The following is a 17,547-nucleotide window of genomic DNA, read 5'->3' as shown; positions in this document are numbered from 1 at the left end:
CTTATGTAAACCTTCTCTTTAATATGTTAATCATGCTTAATATTAAAACCATATCTCTGTTGTTGACTTGTGACCTTAAGCGGTTGCTCAAAGATTATGTTTGGGTTCCCAAAGACACCAAGCAAATACACTACAGTTTAAAAGTTTAGGGTTGGAAGGATTATTTAAATGTTTTTGAATGAAGTCTCTTATACTGACCAAGGATGCATTAATTTGATTAAAAATACAGTAAAAACAGTAATATTGTGAATTATTATTACAATTTATTTTCTATTTTAATATATTTTAAAATGTCATTTATTCCTGTGATTGCAAAGCTGAATTTTTACCATCATTACTCCAGTCTTCAGTGTCACATTATGCTTCAGAAATCATTCTAATATGCTGATTTGCTGCTCAAGAAACATTTCTTATCATAAATATTGAGTAGTGCTGCTTAATATTTTTGTGGAAATGCTGAATTTTTTTTTAGAATTCTTTGATGGAATAAATGCTGTTCTATTGAACTGTCTATTCAAGTAGGTTTTGTAAATGTAAATGCCTTTACTTTTTCAAACCAATTTACTGCATCCTTGCTTCATAAAAGTATCAATCAATGTAACAATCTTGCAAAAAAATAAGTTAAAATAAACTAAAATTAACTGACACCAAATTTTTTGAACACTAGTGTAAACATAGAAATGTGACTGGCATTCAATCAAATATGTTTATTATAGAAATTTTTTAATTTTTTTTAAACAGATTTATTCACGTCTTACATCAGGGTTTTCAAGGACCCCAAATGCAAGTAAAGCCACTTTTTTTTTTAAAACAGAGGACATGTTGTCAAGTTGAAGTATGAAGAAGGGCTTACAATGAACAGTGGATCCATTTTGTCGACTCCCAGGTATCTCAATTCCCTCTGCATTCACGCACCAACATTCACCACCTCCACGATTACACTGAACATGCCTACAAGAATGGATTTCTTTTTCAGACTTTCACAAGCAACATGGAAATACCATGGTACATTTATATGATGATATATACAGCATCGGTCCAGTTAGTGCACCTGAAGCGGCCATCCTCAGAGCACTGGGGGATGTGCTCATGTTCCTGAGCTGCACTGACAAACCTGAGCTGCTCACATTGACTCAGACTCTCTGTCTCCAGCTGGTATTCTAAAGGTAAAAGATTTATAATAATAATAATAGGTGAATGAATTTCCTAGTCCATAAAAATACAGCTCCCAGACAGTAAACATAAAGGTGATGTTGTGATTAGACCAAAGACACTCACCTGAAATCTTTCCACATGTCAGAGAGGTGCTAAGCAGTGTGGCAGTTAGACAAAAGAGCGTCATCTCTTCCATGTTCTGCATCTTCTCTAGGATGCAAGAACTCTCCTAGTGAATGCTACGAAACTGCAGCATCTTTTATACCATAGCCAAGATTTGCACTGTCATACCTGTTCAGCATTCTGTTGTTTTACAAATTTGTCTATCAAAACATTAACCTCTCCAAACTGGTTTAAGTACCTGGTGGTGAATAAGAACATTCTGGACATTGTAAAGTGAGCAGCCAAGCTTGAACTTTTGAGAGTGCTTCTTTAAGGAGAAACAGCTTCATCAGTCTTCTGAAAACCACTTCCAACAGAGCTGTGCGTTGTTACCTCTCTTATGTAGTTGCCCTCATATTTAAAAAAAAAAGAAAATACTCTTTTAAAGAACTCAAATTCACACACGATATAAAGCAGAGTAAACTTATCTTGAATCAAGATTCAAAAATCAAAAAATTGAGAATATTTTTTTAATGAAGTTGTACATACAGATAATTACATCGGGTCTTTAAATAAACTCTTTAAATGTACAGCTGGTATTTTCATCAAAAGAAACTTCAAGTTTTAAATCTAAGTTCTAAAACACTCTTTGTACAGATTAATAGAAATTGAGATTAAACTGGCATTTTCAAGTATCATCCTTTTATGCCTTAGTTTTTTGTTGTTTTCTTTACAGTTATAAAAACTGTATTTTACATTTAAAAAAAAAAAAAAAAAAAATGAACTAAATGGATTTAATTCTATGCATTTACATCCATCTCAGGATTAGCTTACTTCACGGTAGGTATTCTCAAAGTATCAACATGATAAACGGGCCTTAGTAAGAAAAGTCACCCATCTCTGGACGTCCACGTTTAGATTAGCTTGTTTTCTTGTGAATCACTACAGCATCCATTAAGACTGCAGAGAAACATGCTAAAGTATTAGACGAGTTGTTTTAAGAAAACTATCTAAGTGTTGTTCTAATGAATTTGTTGGCATTGTGAACCTTTAGTGCCAGTGTATCAGACCGCTTAACCCAATGCTGGCCTAAAATGCAACATTCATTTCAAAAACGTGAAAATTCTGAACTGTGCGTTTCTGAGCAACCAAATCACGGTGGTCTGTTTTCTTGGCACTTCAAAGTGACTTTTTAAGTGGCGAAAACCTTTATGAACTGATTTTTATTTTATTTTTTACATCAAACGCTAATGAACTCTTAAACAGTCTGCTATCAGTGACCCACTTGAGTCAAGTTCATATTTCCTTAAGAAATCTCACCTCACAGAGTGGCAATAGAGTTGAAATTTACTTTTGGAGTCTAACTTATGCAAAAAAGGCTAAAACTTAAATCTGTGTGTGGTGTTGTGACCTCTTCAGTTTTTTTTTTTTTAAGAGAATGTTCCCTTCTGTTAACATGTGAAAGAATTATTCCGCTATAGTTATTCTCTTCCTATTTTGGAGAAAAACATCTTTATGCAGATATGTGGTTTAGACTCAGCACAAATACACTGACATGTTCCTGTTTCACACATTAAGTGTGAATTTTCTTTATCTTACACTTGAAGATGGCCAACAATTTACTTCACAGAGAGTGCATCTACTGAACAGTGTTGAATACACCTTCTCCAGTAGTAGAGTTGTGTGCGAAGAAACGGTTATGGTGTTAGAAGCTCAAAACACACTATAATGTGTGTATCACACAGAGCAGAGGGTGCTCATCTGCTGCACTTTTCCCAGGTCCGTCAGAAGCTGTTTGATGCGGCACTTAAGCTGTGGGAGTCTGGCCAGGGGATCGGGGGGCTCCAATTCACCTGTGAAGTCCAACCAACTCTCCAGCACTTCACACAGACAGGGAGAAAGAGAATGAAACCTTAACAAAATATCAAAAACACCCTAAAAAGGTGTCTCAAAGAGTTGCTTTTTGGGTAATTATTCTGGCTGTGTCAGTCATTTCACCACTGATCTCTTTTGAAAATTAATGTTTTAGATTAGATTATGTAAATGACGTTTAAAAATGTAATGTATTAGATTTCCTTAATATTTCATCAGGCATGAAATATCAGGTGCAGTTTATTGCACAACTAAAAATAAAAAAATAACTTCTTAAATATAAAATCCACTAAAAATAACATAAAAACACACCCCAAAACAATAGGAAATAAAAAACAAAAATTCAGTGCAAACTTGGGACTTTCAACTATAAATAAGGCTAAAATTACCTTGAAATTTTTTCAATTTTCAAATTATTACAGAAACTGTTATTCATGTTGAAAGTGGCAAAAATTATGAATTGGTCAACCTCTAGTCCTCAGAGCAGTTAAAAGGGTCATATGATGCCTTGTAATGTTTTCTTTTGCTTTTAGTGTGTAATGTTTCTTTTAGTGTGTATGTATCTATTTGTGTATGTATATGATCTGGAAAAGTTACAATGCTTAGTCTCCTACAAAGGGATTTTATTCTATCTAACAGAAAACACTGCTCCAGATCAAAGTCATCAGATATTACTTCCTCAAACGTCTGTCACAATGTGAAATATTAGCATAATGCTCACCCAAAGGCATATACAAAGAAAGGTGGTGACACTTCAGTGAATTTTAGTGTTGTCGTCATGTCGCGGAGACAATGTGTGTTAGAATGCGAAAGCAAAACCGCTTTGTTTGGCCTTCTGAAAATGGATGAAATTAGGAATCAGAGGTTTCGATTTATTTATAAACCTGTTCCTGAGCAGTACAACCCAAAAGTTTTCTTGTGCACAGAAAGTTATCTCTGTACACATTTTACAGAGAAGTGTATTGTGAAAGTACAATGCCAGCCATATACAAAGACTACTGAGCAGTTTGAGACGGGTCACGCTAAAGATGGACGCAAAGAAGAGAACACAGCAGAGCAAATACTGCACCAGGCACAGCAAGCTCACTGTTCGCAACGCTCGAAATATAGGAAGAAAAATATAAACATTCAAATTGGGGGTGGGGATTTATATGAATGTGTCTCTAAAGATAACTGACTGTCTTTATATATGTGACCCTGGACCACAAAACCAGTCACATGGGTCAATTATTTGAAATTGAGATTTATACATCATATGAAAGCTGAATAAATAAGCTTTCCATTGATGTAAGGTTTGTTAGGATAGGACAATATTTGGCAGAGATACAACTATTGAAAATCTGGAATTTGAGGATGCAAAAAAAAATCGAAACATTGTGAAAATCTCCTTTAAAGTTGTGCATTTATGTTCACGATTGTGCTGCATTCACTCACAAAAATAAATGTTTTATATATTTACGGTAGGAAATTTACTAAATATCTTCATGGAACATGATCTTTACTTAATATCCTAATGATTTTTGGCATAAAAGAAAATTTATAATTTTGACCCATACAATGTATTGTTGGCTATTGCCACAAAAATACCCGTGCGACATGTGACTGGTTTTGTGATCCAGGGTCATATATATAGGTGCATCACTCCAATAAATAAAATAATGAACTTATTGAAAATAGAAGCATTATACGACCCCTTTAAACATGCAGGCTTTCTGAGATAATGCCATTTTCACTGATAGTAGTTTAGTGGTTAGGACTCAAGGTAATCAAAAGGTTGCTTCTTAAATCTTCAAGGCTAGATCATCAGCCATCACTACTGTGCTCATGAGCACGAAACTTAAGACCCAAATACATAAGCTAAATAAGCTCATGGTGGCAATCTACGGCGACACAGCAGAAACAAATTCAACCAACCCTGATCATGTGTTGACTCAATGACATTTCCTATATTTCTCCCCCTTACCATCAAGCTCTTTCTCAATGAGGTCCATGCGGCCAGACAGCTGGTTCTGAATGTCCTCTATGTGTGTAAGCAGGTTCATCTGCCACTGCAGGCAGTTCCTGGCCTGTTCCATGGAGCCCAGGCTGCTGTCATTCACACAGCCGGACAAAGCAATGGCACTGCTCACCTACACAAACCATAAACACAGCATTGATTTCAAACTCTGTATCCTTTCACCTACCTTGAACCAGATGTGAGTTTTTAATGTTCTTTTTTACCTCTTCTTCCTTTAGGTTAAACTGAGCGGCTGTATGTATCCCCTGTTCATCCCTTGCGTGTTCAAGGCCTGTACCGGGAGGTTTCTGGTAGCTGTGCTCGCTGGTAATATAAGTTTCAGGGTTTGAGTTCTGGTTGAGGAGCTCTTTGAAATGTAGGCAGTCCGGAACCCCACCCATAGGCTGGTCCTCATCAGAGTTCACCCAAGACCGGGCCCACAAGTGCAAACTTGGGTTATGCTTGTTCCTGAAAAAAATGTGATAAGCGTATTATTGTTCCCACATCTTTTCTTCTACAGTTGTATATCAGATCAACTTAAAGCCCGACAGCACTAGAAAAACAGGCCTACAATTTTTTTACTTTTCTCTTCCGGTTTCACAGACCAGGCTTAGTCCCAGACTAAAATGTCTGTTTGAGCGGTTACTGAAGACTTTTGCATAAGTTGTAACTTTCAAGTAACCCAGTCTGTGAAACCAGGCCATAAACTTCAAAACACAACCAATCCATCTTTTCCAGCAATACCTTTAGATAATTATTATGGTAATTAAACACTATTGTGGTAGTTTATTTCCACAATGTCACCTAATTTAAAGATGTTGGTAGGCTTCTGGGAAGGCAAAGTGGCTCTTACTGTAATATATCCATCTTCAGCTGAAGGCCATTAAGCAGGTTTTTAACACTGTAAACATCAGCCAGCAGCTGGTGAGTGGACACAATTTTCTTGGCGTTCTGATGCGAGTAGTTTTCTGAGAGGAAGGACAGGCCATACATGTGGCCCTTTTGGAGCCAGTCTTTATCATGACGATATTTAGCACTCCACCTCTGACCTGAGAAAAGTAAACATTTCAGTGACAACTCTGGAGTGACTTCAGTTTTATATTTCCTAGGGCTGGGTATTGACAACTTTCACGATTCAATTGGATTTAGAAACTCAAGCTTTCAATTCAATTCAATTCGATTATTGATTCCTTTGGATAAACATCTGTGTTCTGGCATGCCACATTAAAGAGCACCAAATTGGTATTTACTGCTTGAATATCATATTAAAATTGACAGATTTTAAAAGCTGACAGTAACAAAGCACAAAGCTTATTGCGAGTTATTGGATGGGAGGCGTGCTGCAAAATTGATGCTTGGGATTTAAGAATCGATAACAGTTCAAAATATAGCTGCATGCAGCAATTAACAGGGCAAGCACAAAGCAGAAACGACAAGTCATGACTGCATGTCTGGGAGCATCAGACCAGCTGCAACAACGAGCAATTAAAAGGCTATACGATGATTTTAGTCAAAATGCCTGAAAATCACATACAATCACTAGTAATGTGATTTAAAGGTTTATCACTTTCAATCAATAGGTGGCGCTGTTACGAATTTGATGTGGTGTGGTCAGAGTAGGGTGACGATGCATACAAAGTTTCAATGCACCAAAGCATTGCAGAGAAGAGATACAACATTAGTAATTTTTGGCACCATGCCTCAACTTTTCACGGTTGAGGAACGGTTTCACCTATGGACGCGAAATCCATAACTTTTTATCGGCACCGTCTAAAGATGATCTGACTTGAATTTGGTGAAAATCAGACAAACTGTCAAAGATGAGTTTGTTTTTATAAAAGTATGTTTTTAAAGAAAAACAAAATGGCGGAAAGGAAGTTCGGCCGACTATGGCAAAATTGGTATCTATGTTCTCGGCACTAAGAATCTATTGAGTTCAGTTTCATTACAATAGGCTAATTTAATCAAAAGTTACTAGCATTTTTGGAAATTTCATTTCCGAAACTTTTTGAGTACTGTCAGGGCATGGTGCCGAAGGCACATATTGAGTTTCGTAACGATATGCCAATGCATTCGTAAAATATAGCATTTTTTTTACAAAATTCAAAATGGCCGACGCCCAAAATAGCTGATATGGGTATATCGTTCAACTCAGCATCCTACCCTGAATCTAAAGAGACCAGTTTTGTGATTATTGGCCAAAGCATTCAGAAGTTATGAGCAAAAATAGCCATTTTTCATATCTCCAGGCACAGCACCAATACTATGCAGGTAGCCACAAGTCATGTATGTCACAACACACCAATTTTAGTCAGAATGCGCTAAAGCGTTGCAGAGATATAGCCTCACATTAATTTTGGCAGGCACTTCGTCTAATTAGTTATTATTCGTCTAATCGCATTATTCGAGAACGGTTTGACAAATCAACTTGAATTCCTTAACGTTTTGTCAGCATGGTCTGTCGATGATCTGGAGCAATGGCCTTGGTGGAGTTCGACAAAGTAGGTTTTTTGGAAAATTCAAAATGGCATCATAGGGTGCAATTGAATTGTCTTGAGCCAAGGAATCAAGTGGAAAAAATATCCCCTACTGAGAATCGATTAAAATTGAGAAATCAATATTTTTAACCCAGCCCTAGTATTTACATTAATATTCAAGAAACAGACTTTAGACATCTGTAGTGAGCAGAATACAAAACTATATAACTGTAGTTAGTTACTATAGTACAGTATAAAACTATAACATCCTGCTGACCCATGTGTGTGGTTTTGTTGCATGGTTGTTACCTGGTGGGTCCCGACAGATGTAACAGATGTATTGATCGGGTATGCTATCTTCCAAAAGCCCCATACACACACTGTGCTGCCAGCACATACACTCCTCACACTGTACAGAGAAAAATATACCTATTACCAGAAACTATTATGTGCAATTCCACACTACAACAGATTCAGAACAAACACAACAAAAATGCACTCAGAACCATTTCAGCATACTTAAGATGTCTCTTGCATAAAACTGTCGTTACAGACAGAATAAAACTTATTTAAAAGTTATTGAAGAGCCATTGCTAAAAGTAATCCTACCTGAATCATGAAGCCGTTTTCTTCATCCATCTCACAGATGCAGCGAACAATTTCATCTGCACCAACTTCATCCTCATCCTGGAAGTCCTCCATAGTGATCGAGTCTAGATCCTGGTTATACTCATCTCCACTGAACAGCAAACTCTCAGTGGTTGAGTCTTCCAGGAAGTCGATGTCTGACAGGTCTGAAATAGGAAAAGGAATTAGGACATGAAATAAGCCTCAACACCACAGTACAACACTGTTATCAGATTCATGTTGAATACTATCTATTTTAATTACAGAACACACAAAAAAATAGCTGAAAGCTATAAATGAAATGAGGCCATTATTTGAAAGTAGCTACAAATGGGTGCAAATGGATAAGAGGACTTACTCTCCCCGGTGAGGTCAACAGACAGTATGGCACGAGGGTATTGGAAGGTGCTGTGCTTGAAGGCACTAGAGGAAGAACGATGTAGTGGGGAAGACGGTCTTTCCAAGTAAGACAATGACATCTCATCCAGGTCTGCGTAACCTTAGCACAAAGATGAGAACAATATGACCCTCTCAGTTCATAATGGCGATTCGTTATGGACTGAACAAGATGGCTAGAACTAATGAGGCAATTTAAGACAAATTATAAAAAATCAAGTCACAAATTAATGAATTTTAAAAGTCAATTTAATTTAAAAGTTAAATTATTTGTAAAGCTTGTAAGTACATAGACCTCTGAACCTGAGGCAAACCCAAAACTTAACTTACAGTGCAGTTTTGATTTCTTCTTCTTTTTTTTCTTTTTCTTCTGTTTAATTCGGAAAAGGTCCTTATCTTTCCTGTCCCTCCTGTCTTTATCCCTCTTTTTCGCTACAGCAGAGAACGAAATAAGAGATATGAGGACTGGTTTATGAATGTGAAATTGAGATAAGAAAAAAAGTTCAGTAAACTCACCAAACAACTGACATTTATCCTCCAGTTTGAATTTCCGTTCTGTCTTTATACAAAGCCCTGAAGAAGAAAAAACATCCATAAGATGCACAGTTAAAGAAAATGGAAAAAAGGAAGAACTCCATTCATCATCTTTAAAATCTGCTGAATTAGCTCACCATCCAGGTGCTTGTCCTTCTTGAGAATCTTGTCATGGAGGTTATCAAAGGTTGGAGGAGGCAGGGAGACCTCTGTACTGTCTGAACTGACAGAGGCAGAGGAACGTTTCTTCTTACAGAACTTAGGAGGCCTCACACAGCCAGCGCTGTCCATTTGAAGCATAAAGCCCTGAGAGGACAGAGCTAGGACACAAAACAAAAGAACAGAACTCTCTTTAATTCAGTTTGATTGTTCAACTGTAAATTTAATAACCATTTGATTGATGATCCTGACAAATAACAACAAGGGAACCTACAGGAAGAAGTAGAGACGGTCCTGCGTCTCTTGTTATCTGGGATATCTGACAAGGTGCTTGTAGGCATGGAAGCAGATGTGGCCCTGGTGCGGCCCACCCTGTCTGGTGAGCAGACCTCGCTGTCCATTTCTTTCTCAGTGTTATGATAGTACTTCAGGTGATAGTCCAGCAGCTTTGCTTTCCGGAAGGCTTTAGAGCATCCAAGGACTTTACACTTGAATTTATTATGGTCCAGGTCTATTAGAGACTCATTGGGAGCACTGGGGTCATCAGACTTCTTGCTGTTTATAACTGAGGAGGAAGGAGAAAGTTAGATTAAAAAAGAGAGAGAGAGTTTTAAATTGCAGTATCTGAATGAAGTGAGTGGAAGGCAGGTGATGATTCATACTTGGCTCTCTGGCATGTTTGTTGGCTTTAGGAGTCCTGTAAGGAGCTTTCTGACTTGCAGCTGGACACAAAATGAGAAGATAATGAATAGTTTTTAAATATAACAAAATCCAAGTAGCATTACAGGATTTAAAATCTACTGTTGATATTTTCTAAATATCCTGGTTAGTCAACTTTGCTGTTTACTATATCCACAAAAACAAGTGTCCTTTAAAAGCTTCATGGAGAAACATAATAAAGGCATTCAATGCTATGGTTACATGGCCAACCTACCTGTCACTACAGAAGGTGAGTTCCCTTCAAGTGTTGTTTGATTATTGGGCAACATGTCTGTCATCTTGTCCTTCTCAGTGATTGGAGACTGAACACTGCCAGTGGGAGGAGCTGTGGATGGGCTTCCTGAAACTGGCTTTTGTGAAGAAGCTTCTGTTTTAACTGCAGTGCTGCTGTCTTCTTCAAAAGAGAGTGCTTTAAAATGCAAGATTTAAACAGGTCAATCATGGATAATTATCAAATGTCATAACAGACAATTCTAGAGTAGCACAATTGAAAAACAGCATGTTTAAAATTTGCTCAAAAATTTGGGGTCAGTATGATTTATATTTTGCTCAAAAATTTGGGGTCAGTATGATTTATATTGACAAGATTTATATGTGACAGTATATACTGTCAGTTATATGTGACAAAAGTGACAGTAAATACATTTATAATGTGATATTATAATTATAATATTTAAAAAAAATGATCAGTTTCCACAAAAATAAACAGCACAACTCATTTATAATGTGATATTATAATTATAATATAACAAAAATGTATCAGTTTCCACAAAAATAAACAGCACAACTGTTTTTAACATAAAAAACCCCACCAAATCAGAATATTAGAATGATTTCTGAAGGATCATGTGACACTTAAAACTTGAGTTATGATGCTGAAAATTCAGCTTTGCCATCCCAAAAATCAATTACATTTTATTAAAATAAATCTGTATTTTTAATCAAATAAATACAGCCTTGGTGAGCATGACACTCCTTTCAAAAACATCTGAAAAACCTTACCGACCCCAAAGTTTTGAAAACTGTATTTTTAGTGCTTTATTATGCCATAAGCTCTGCATAGTTCGTGTCTCTCACCAGGTTTCTGAGAGCCATCTGGGGGAGGAGGTTGAGTGATGGAATCCCTCATGTGTGGTGAAGAGGGGTAAGCCTGGTCAGAGCTTGTCGCTAGACGCTGAGACCGTCTCCTTCTCTGGGGGGAGTTGGAAGGGGCTATGCGGAAACAGACATGCATATTATTATCATCATCAATACATTATGAAATATTAAGAATATATAAAAATTACTACTGCTCTCTGGCTGACCCACCAGTGTGTGTGCTGTCTGGAAGGGTGTGTGTCGAAATGGATGAAGGACTGGGTTCGGGGGCTGCGGTTGTGTTCTGACTGCTAGAGGTGGACTCTCCCGAGTCGTGTTTAAGTCTTCTTGAGCGAGACTTGCACAGGGATGGGCTAGAGAGGGATGCTGGGGTTCTTTGGGCACTGACAGACTGGGATTTCTCTTCAACTGGACTAGCCTCTGCACCTGACACTTTCTGAGGGATGGAGACGTAAACATGACACAGTGTGTGTACTACAGTGATCATCATGTTGATAACAGTATGTCAGTTTCATCTATACCTGCTGTGATGTTACTGGAAACTCTTTTGACTCTGCTTTGCATTCAGACTCAGTGTCAGCACATCCTTGATGATTAGAAACGAAAAGCACACTTAAAATATCTTAATCACTACACACTGCTGAATCAGTATCACAGTTTATTTAGGAAATATAGAAGCCATGATTGTAGCATTAACTTTTTTCTCAAAGCCAAGCACAGCAAAAACAGCAGAACAAACTGTAAGCTGTCAGTCAAATGAACTTAACTTGTTGATACATGCTTGATCTGCACACTTTTGTTGACTTGCGCAATTTATCATCACACTTTAATAGTATTTATAGCTCCTAACTTAAACAAGCTGTGTTACTATGAGGAATGATTAGCTCAAAATTTAGATCTGTATGCAGGTGGAAGTTACTTTAAATTAAATACATACACCTCTCACGCTTTTGCCCAAGTGTCAGCGATTACACATTCGCACGCATAGGTTGCAGACCCCTGCTCTATAGGGTTGACTGCATGTTCAGATTAGCTAGAAACTATTTATTGTCATAAACTCTGGAAACTAAGCCTTGTTGTGGGTTGTTACTCCTGCTAATGTTTACCTGTCCCTTTGCTGAGACGAGTCCTTTTACTGCCACACGAGTTGCCTTGTCTTTTGCTCCTCCTCTTTGCTGTAGCTGATTCAAGCTCCTCAGCAGCCGGCTTACTGTCCTCCTCAACAGCCGGCTTACTGTCCTCCTCAATAGCTGGCTTGCGGTCCTCCTCAATAGCTGGCTTGCTGTCCTCCTCAATAGCCGGCTTGCTGTCCTCCTCAATAGCCGGCTTGCTGTCCTCCTCAATAGCCGGCTTGCTGTCCTCCTCTTCTGAGTCTAGGTCTGCTGTGTAAACAAGGAAATAGACATAAGGTTGATGTTGCTGCTCAAAATGAATGAAGTGTTGATTTAAGATCAGGCTCCAACCAAATGAAAAAGGTTTATGAAAGATATGTAAGTGAACACAGATCAGTAGGCAATAACGTCACCATAAAATGTCTAGAAACTACAATTAATTAGGCAAGACAAGTCCTAACAAACCACATACCAAGTTTCTCTGATTCACTATCATCATCATCGTCGTCATCGTCGTCATCATCATCATCATCATCAAGCTCTTCATCCGAACGTTGTTCTCTCCTGTCCTCTCGGTCCTTGTTGCTGTTGGCACTGGTACGTGGTCTGTTCCCTCCTTTATTCTTGGCTGCAGCTGAGGCAGCCTTCACCAGAGCGATCCAGTCCTGCTTGAACACAAACCAATACACTATCAGTCACATCTGACATGGTCAGGTCACAAATATACTTCTTGTCATGGCAAACGTAAAAAACATAAAAAATAAAAAAAGCTTTTTAAGCATTAATAATGTAGTAAAGTTAACTGAGGAGGTAGAATAAAGTGATTTGGCATCCCTGAGCTGCCTGATTGGCACAAAGATGCAACTGTAAGCTGTGTAGACCAGCTGCTTGTCTTCAAATATTATTCACGATTGACATCATGCATTTTACCTTCTGAAAGAGAGGAAGAGGTCAAGGACAATACTATAGATGGCCACACTAAAATATACGATTAACTATAAAGCATCATGCTTAGAATTGATTGTCATAGGTCATGCAACAGTTATCTAGCAGTGTAGCAACGCATGTCCAAAACCATCTATTAAACTTCAGGAAAACCTATTTGTTAATTAAACAGAACTGATGAGGACTCTCTGTGAAATCACTTTAATAAACTTACTTGTCCTTTTGCATCTTCTGGCATGGACTTGATATGGATTCTTTTTACACAGCGAATGACTCCATCATAAAACTGTACAGTGTAAGTGCCTAAAGTACAAAAAAATAACAGCAAATCAGTGCCTTTTTATACATCGGAGTCTTTCGATTTGATTCAAATAAACATTATTGTGTGAAGGCATTACTGTGTAGGCATTCAGGTAAATCCTATGCTTTTCAAAATAGCATTTGAGAACACTTTTCCCTATGCATTTGAAGACCATTTAATCAAATTTAACACCTTTTTGAATTGCATACTGACAGAAGTATGTTTCTGCCCAGAAGGGTCAGCAAGATGACCTTACCTTCCTTGTTGATACTTTCAATCTTGGCAGGGTAGTAGCGGCAATCTGTCCACCGGGCAAGCACCTCCTCACCATCTCTCAATTCCTAAAGATGAAACAAAAACAGAATAGACATGCAATTAATTAGTCAACACACCAAGATAAATTCAGCCAAGCCTGTATTGAAGATATGGGATGTGCTGTGGTCATAAAAGTGAATGGTTAGAGCAGAACAAACTGTGATGGACACACAGAAAACCTCTGATTATTTCATGTAATACCTGGCAAGCTGATAACAGTAGTTAAGCAACCACACAGATACTAGTGAAAATTAAATTCAAGAAAACCAAAGAAGCTTCAACTGTATTTTAAGATTCTTAATTATAATTCTAGCTCTAATAATTTTTTTTTATGTCTATACATCAGAAAGGAAGGCTTTCTCTCTTTAAAAAAAAAAAAAAAAAAAAAAAAAAAAACACCATTCAAAAGTTTGGGGGGTGTTTTTTTTTATGTTGTTACAAAAAAATCTGTTATTTTCTATTCTATTCATCAAAGAATCCTAAAAAGGGTTTCCAAAAATATATATTATGAAGCACATAGGTTGTCAACATAAAAATAAGACATTCTAATTGAACACTAAATCCAGCATAGTTAAAATATTACTGAACGATCATGAGACACCGAAGACTGGAGTAATGGCTGCTAAAAATTCAGCACAGGAATCAATTACATTTCAAAATATGTTAAATGGAAAACAGATATTTTAAATGGCAATTCAATTTCAAAGTATAACCATTTTTACTGTATTTGAATAATATAAATGCAGCCTCAGTCAGCAAGAGACTTATTTCACTTTACAAAATCTTACTGACCCCAAACTTTTGAACAGTAGTGCAAGTAGTGTATTTAACCTCTTTTTAAATATAAGTCACAAAGGCCTGTTTATTTTTTTAAATGGATGATTGTTTGTGGCCCAACAAAACATTAAAAGGTTTTGGCTATGTAGATGGAGGAAAAACCCAAACAATGATGGGACAAGCAGTTGAGAGAGCCAGATCAAGGTAGATGGGCAATTGAGGTATGTACTTGTCTCTGCTGAGGTAAGTCTTTTTGGTCCTCTGTGCTCTCTGTACTTCCAGGAAGCTCACGAAGGCGAGATGCTCTCATCTCGCTGAAACTCTCCTGGCAGAAATGTTTGTAAGACAAGAATTAATCAATCACTCATCTCATTAACAAATGAGTGGCTGAAAACTTCAATAATGTTAAGTTTAGCAGCTGAAAAACTTCATTTGGCACTATGAAGACATACTCTAACAGCCCACAAAGGACCCTGCATTTCTCATGCTTGCCAAGTCATCCTAGACAGTTCAGACCATAAACATATCTGACAATAGGAAGTACTGCAAACATACAGACACCTCCTCTTCTTTGAGACCCTCTTTGCGGAGTGCCGGTCTCTCTAATGGCCGAAGTCTGTTGCTGTCCCAGAGAATCCATTCGTCGTACCTATGGCTCCAACGGTCAAAATGCACAAGCATCTTTCCCTCATCATAATCAATCTTCTCGATACGTGAAGGGTACCTGTGAAGACAGCATTTAAAAAAAAGATCAGATCATTGATAGATAACTTGAAAAACAACAAAATGCACTGTAAATAACTAAAGCTTTAATAACGGAAACGTAACACTGCTCTTACACAAGGGTTTTTATCTTTTAGATGCCCCCATTGAACCCATACTAATATAGTTTCTTGTATAAAGACCTGGTTTATATTGTGAAACATTTATATTATACATGTGTAAAAATATAATTTGGAAAATATTTTGTTAATATTACTTCTATTTTTTTAGTTCTAGACATTTAGAGCTATTTATTTTTTAAATAATGAATTTACTTATTTTAATTATTCTTCATTCATTTATTTTATTTATCTCAGCCACCTGCGAGTTCCCAGACCCCAGTTTGAAAAGCTAAATTAATTCATACCATTTTTGCAGGTAGTCCTGGGCCTCAACCCTGGCACCAACCTCATAAGAGATCCCTGGTCGATTTGGAGGTTTCTTGCTCATTTTGAGTGTACTCTTACCAGATCTTCCTCAAGACACAAATGCTCTTTCGTCCTGTGGACGGACCTGTGAATGTAAAGAAATTATCTATGAGTCTATGAACATAAATCAGCTGAACTATATTGCATGAACAAATGCTTGACATTTGACATTCTTTATACCAACTTTAAATAAAAAAAAAACAAATATTTCACTCCTAAATCATGCATTGCATTGGTAGTATTTGTAGATTTATCAATAAACTGCACGGTTTCACGTAAGCTGATTAAAGAAAATATGCTCAACTATTTTACCAGCTGGCAAAATGTACCCTAAACCAGGCCTTTGATTGCCCTACTGTATTCTGATACACTCATATCAGGGATATTTTCCAAACGTTTGCACACTTAACGTGTCACGAAATAGCATCAAATGCAAACAACAGAAATCAAGCAAATATATATAATCAAAGTTTTCTGGCTGGACAGTAGCTTATTGAGCTATTCAGCTACTACACTCCACTTATGACTGCCTAGCGAAAAAATTAAATCGCTATGTTAAAAAAAAAAAGGTTACCCTATACGGAAAACGGAACCCTCAAATAGCTAGATACAAATGTAAAAGTGGGGGGAAAATCCAATAAAATAAGAGGGTAAATGACTCTTTTACCTGGATTATCATAGCTCGCTAATGCTAGGTATTGGCTAACGAGCTTCTTCTCAAATTTTATGCTGCCTGAATATAATTGTCAAGTTTTCTCCTTAAAGAACTACAAAACCCTTGAGCATAAATATTACAGTTCAATATTACAAAGATGAAACTTCAAGTCAAACCTCTCATTGTCCAGTTAGCACAGCAGAACTAGCCAAACAGCTAATGCTGTACCAGCTGACTAGCTAAACCGTTCCGAGGGGATAAAACTATGTGCAAAAAAAGAGAAAAAAAATGACAGGCCAGTTTTCATCTTTGTTAAACCAACTCGAAGAGTGACAGTTGCTTTCTGGTATCCGCTATACGTGTGACATATAGATTTACCTTAGCAAATTCATTTAGAGAATAGCAATTAATTCCTATGGTGTATTGTGATCATTCAAGCTCAGTTACTTTTACCCAAACTGGACGTGGGCGCGCACGCACGCGACGCACAAAATGCCTGAAGGTACGCGCACCACAGACTAACACGTGATCGATATTCAGACGCTTTGTGTTTTGTTTGTTTTGTATTTAAAGAGGCAGAACCGTACTAAATCGACCACCTCTGTTGTAGTGTCAAATGTTTTTGTTTGGGTGCGTGTGTTAGATCTTCTGTTGTTGTGACTGCTGCGTTTTCTTGAATCAAAGTATTCACATGAATTGAAAGGGAGAACATTTTGAACTCAGAATTTTGCCCAATCCTGGTAACGTTAACGTTAACGTTATACAGACCGTTTACAATGAACTGTTCAAATTATTCCAGTGTTAAACACACTCACGGCTGTCTTTCTTTGGAAAATCCAGTTGTGTTCTCTCTTGACCATATATTAATGAATGGTGCTCTACTGCTCTTCTAAATTTTGCAATTTAAAGGTGCATTAAGCAACTTTTCATGTTAAAAATACCCGTTTTTCTAACCCATACATGCTTAAACAATTGCCTGATGGGCTGAATGACCCCTTCTATGATCACTGCGATTGCCTCTATAATCCTGTACAGTAAAATAAATAAGAGGGATTCGGGACGGAATCGACTGGGCGTGACGTCATGCGCGTTCACGCTCACCTGGTTATGTCTGGC

At 37.3% G+C, this 17,547-nt stretch overlaps 2 protein-coding genes across 14 annotated transcripts in view; both read right to left on the bottom strand.

Annotated features, from left to right (window-relative positions):
- Positions 1-1,360, bottom strand: part of tg (thyroglobulin) — a gene marked incomplete at its 5' end in the record, with an annotated part of 34,574 nt that extends 33,214 nt beyond the window's left edge. Inside the window, 3 exons of the mRNA XM_079894015.1 lie at positions 854-951; positions 1,052-1,160; positions 1,279-1,360. Coding sequence (XP_079750141.1) covers positions 854-951; positions 1,052-1,160; positions 1,279-1,360 — 289 coding nt within the window. The remainder of the gene's footprint in view (positions 1-853; positions 952-1,051; positions 1,161-1,278) is intronic.
- Positions 1,361-1,771: 411 nt separating this feature from the next.
- On the bottom strand, positions 1,772-16,951 carry phf20l1 (PHD finger protein 20 like 1). Of its 13 annotated transcripts, none has more exons than XM_079894007.1 (25): positions 16,810-16,951; positions 16,608-16,694; positions 15,716-15,861; positions 15,142-15,310; positions 14,816-14,911; positions 13,751-13,835; positions 13,408-13,496; positions 12,721-12,913; positions 12,243-12,518; positions 11,658-11,722; positions 11,347-11,572; positions 11,116-11,250; positions 10,253-10,447; positions 9,981-10,040; positions 9,593-9,883; positions 9,297-9,479; positions 9,142-9,198; positions 8,956-9,057; positions 8,588-8,728; positions 8,212-8,396; positions 7,912-8,011; positions 5,979-6,174; positions 5,350-5,593; positions 5,093-5,258; positions 1,772-3,137 (listed from the first exon to the last, which is right to left on the bottom strand). In XM_079894007.1, the coding sequence occupies exons 3-25, from the start codon at positions 15,796-15,798 to the stop codon at positions 2,995-2,997; spliced, it is 3,480 nt and encodes a 1,159-aa protein (XP_079750133.1). In that variant the 5' UTR covers positions 15,799-15,861; positions 16,608-16,694; positions 16,810-16,951; the 3' UTR covers positions 1,772-2,994. The 13 variants fall into 13 exon arrangements, with proteins under 13 accessions (XP_079750133.1, XP_079750131.1, XP_079750126.1 ...); XM_079894005.1 differs by having other exon boundaries at positions 12,721-12,916; positions 16,810-16,893; XM_079894000.1 differs by lacking the exon at positions 16,608-16,694 and having other exon boundaries at positions 12,721-12,916; positions 16,810-16,929.
- Positions 16,952-17,547: the final 596 nt, after the last annotated feature.

The sequence above is a fragment of the Squalius cephalus genome, assembly GCF_949319135.1.
Source record: "Squalius cephalus genome assembly, chromosome: 15".
Taxonomy (NCBI): domain Eukaryota; kingdom Metazoa; phylum Chordata; class Actinopteri; order Cypriniformes; family Leuciscidae; genus Squalius; species Squalius cephalus.
This window is presented reverse-complemented; position numbering and strand designations above follow the sequence as displayed.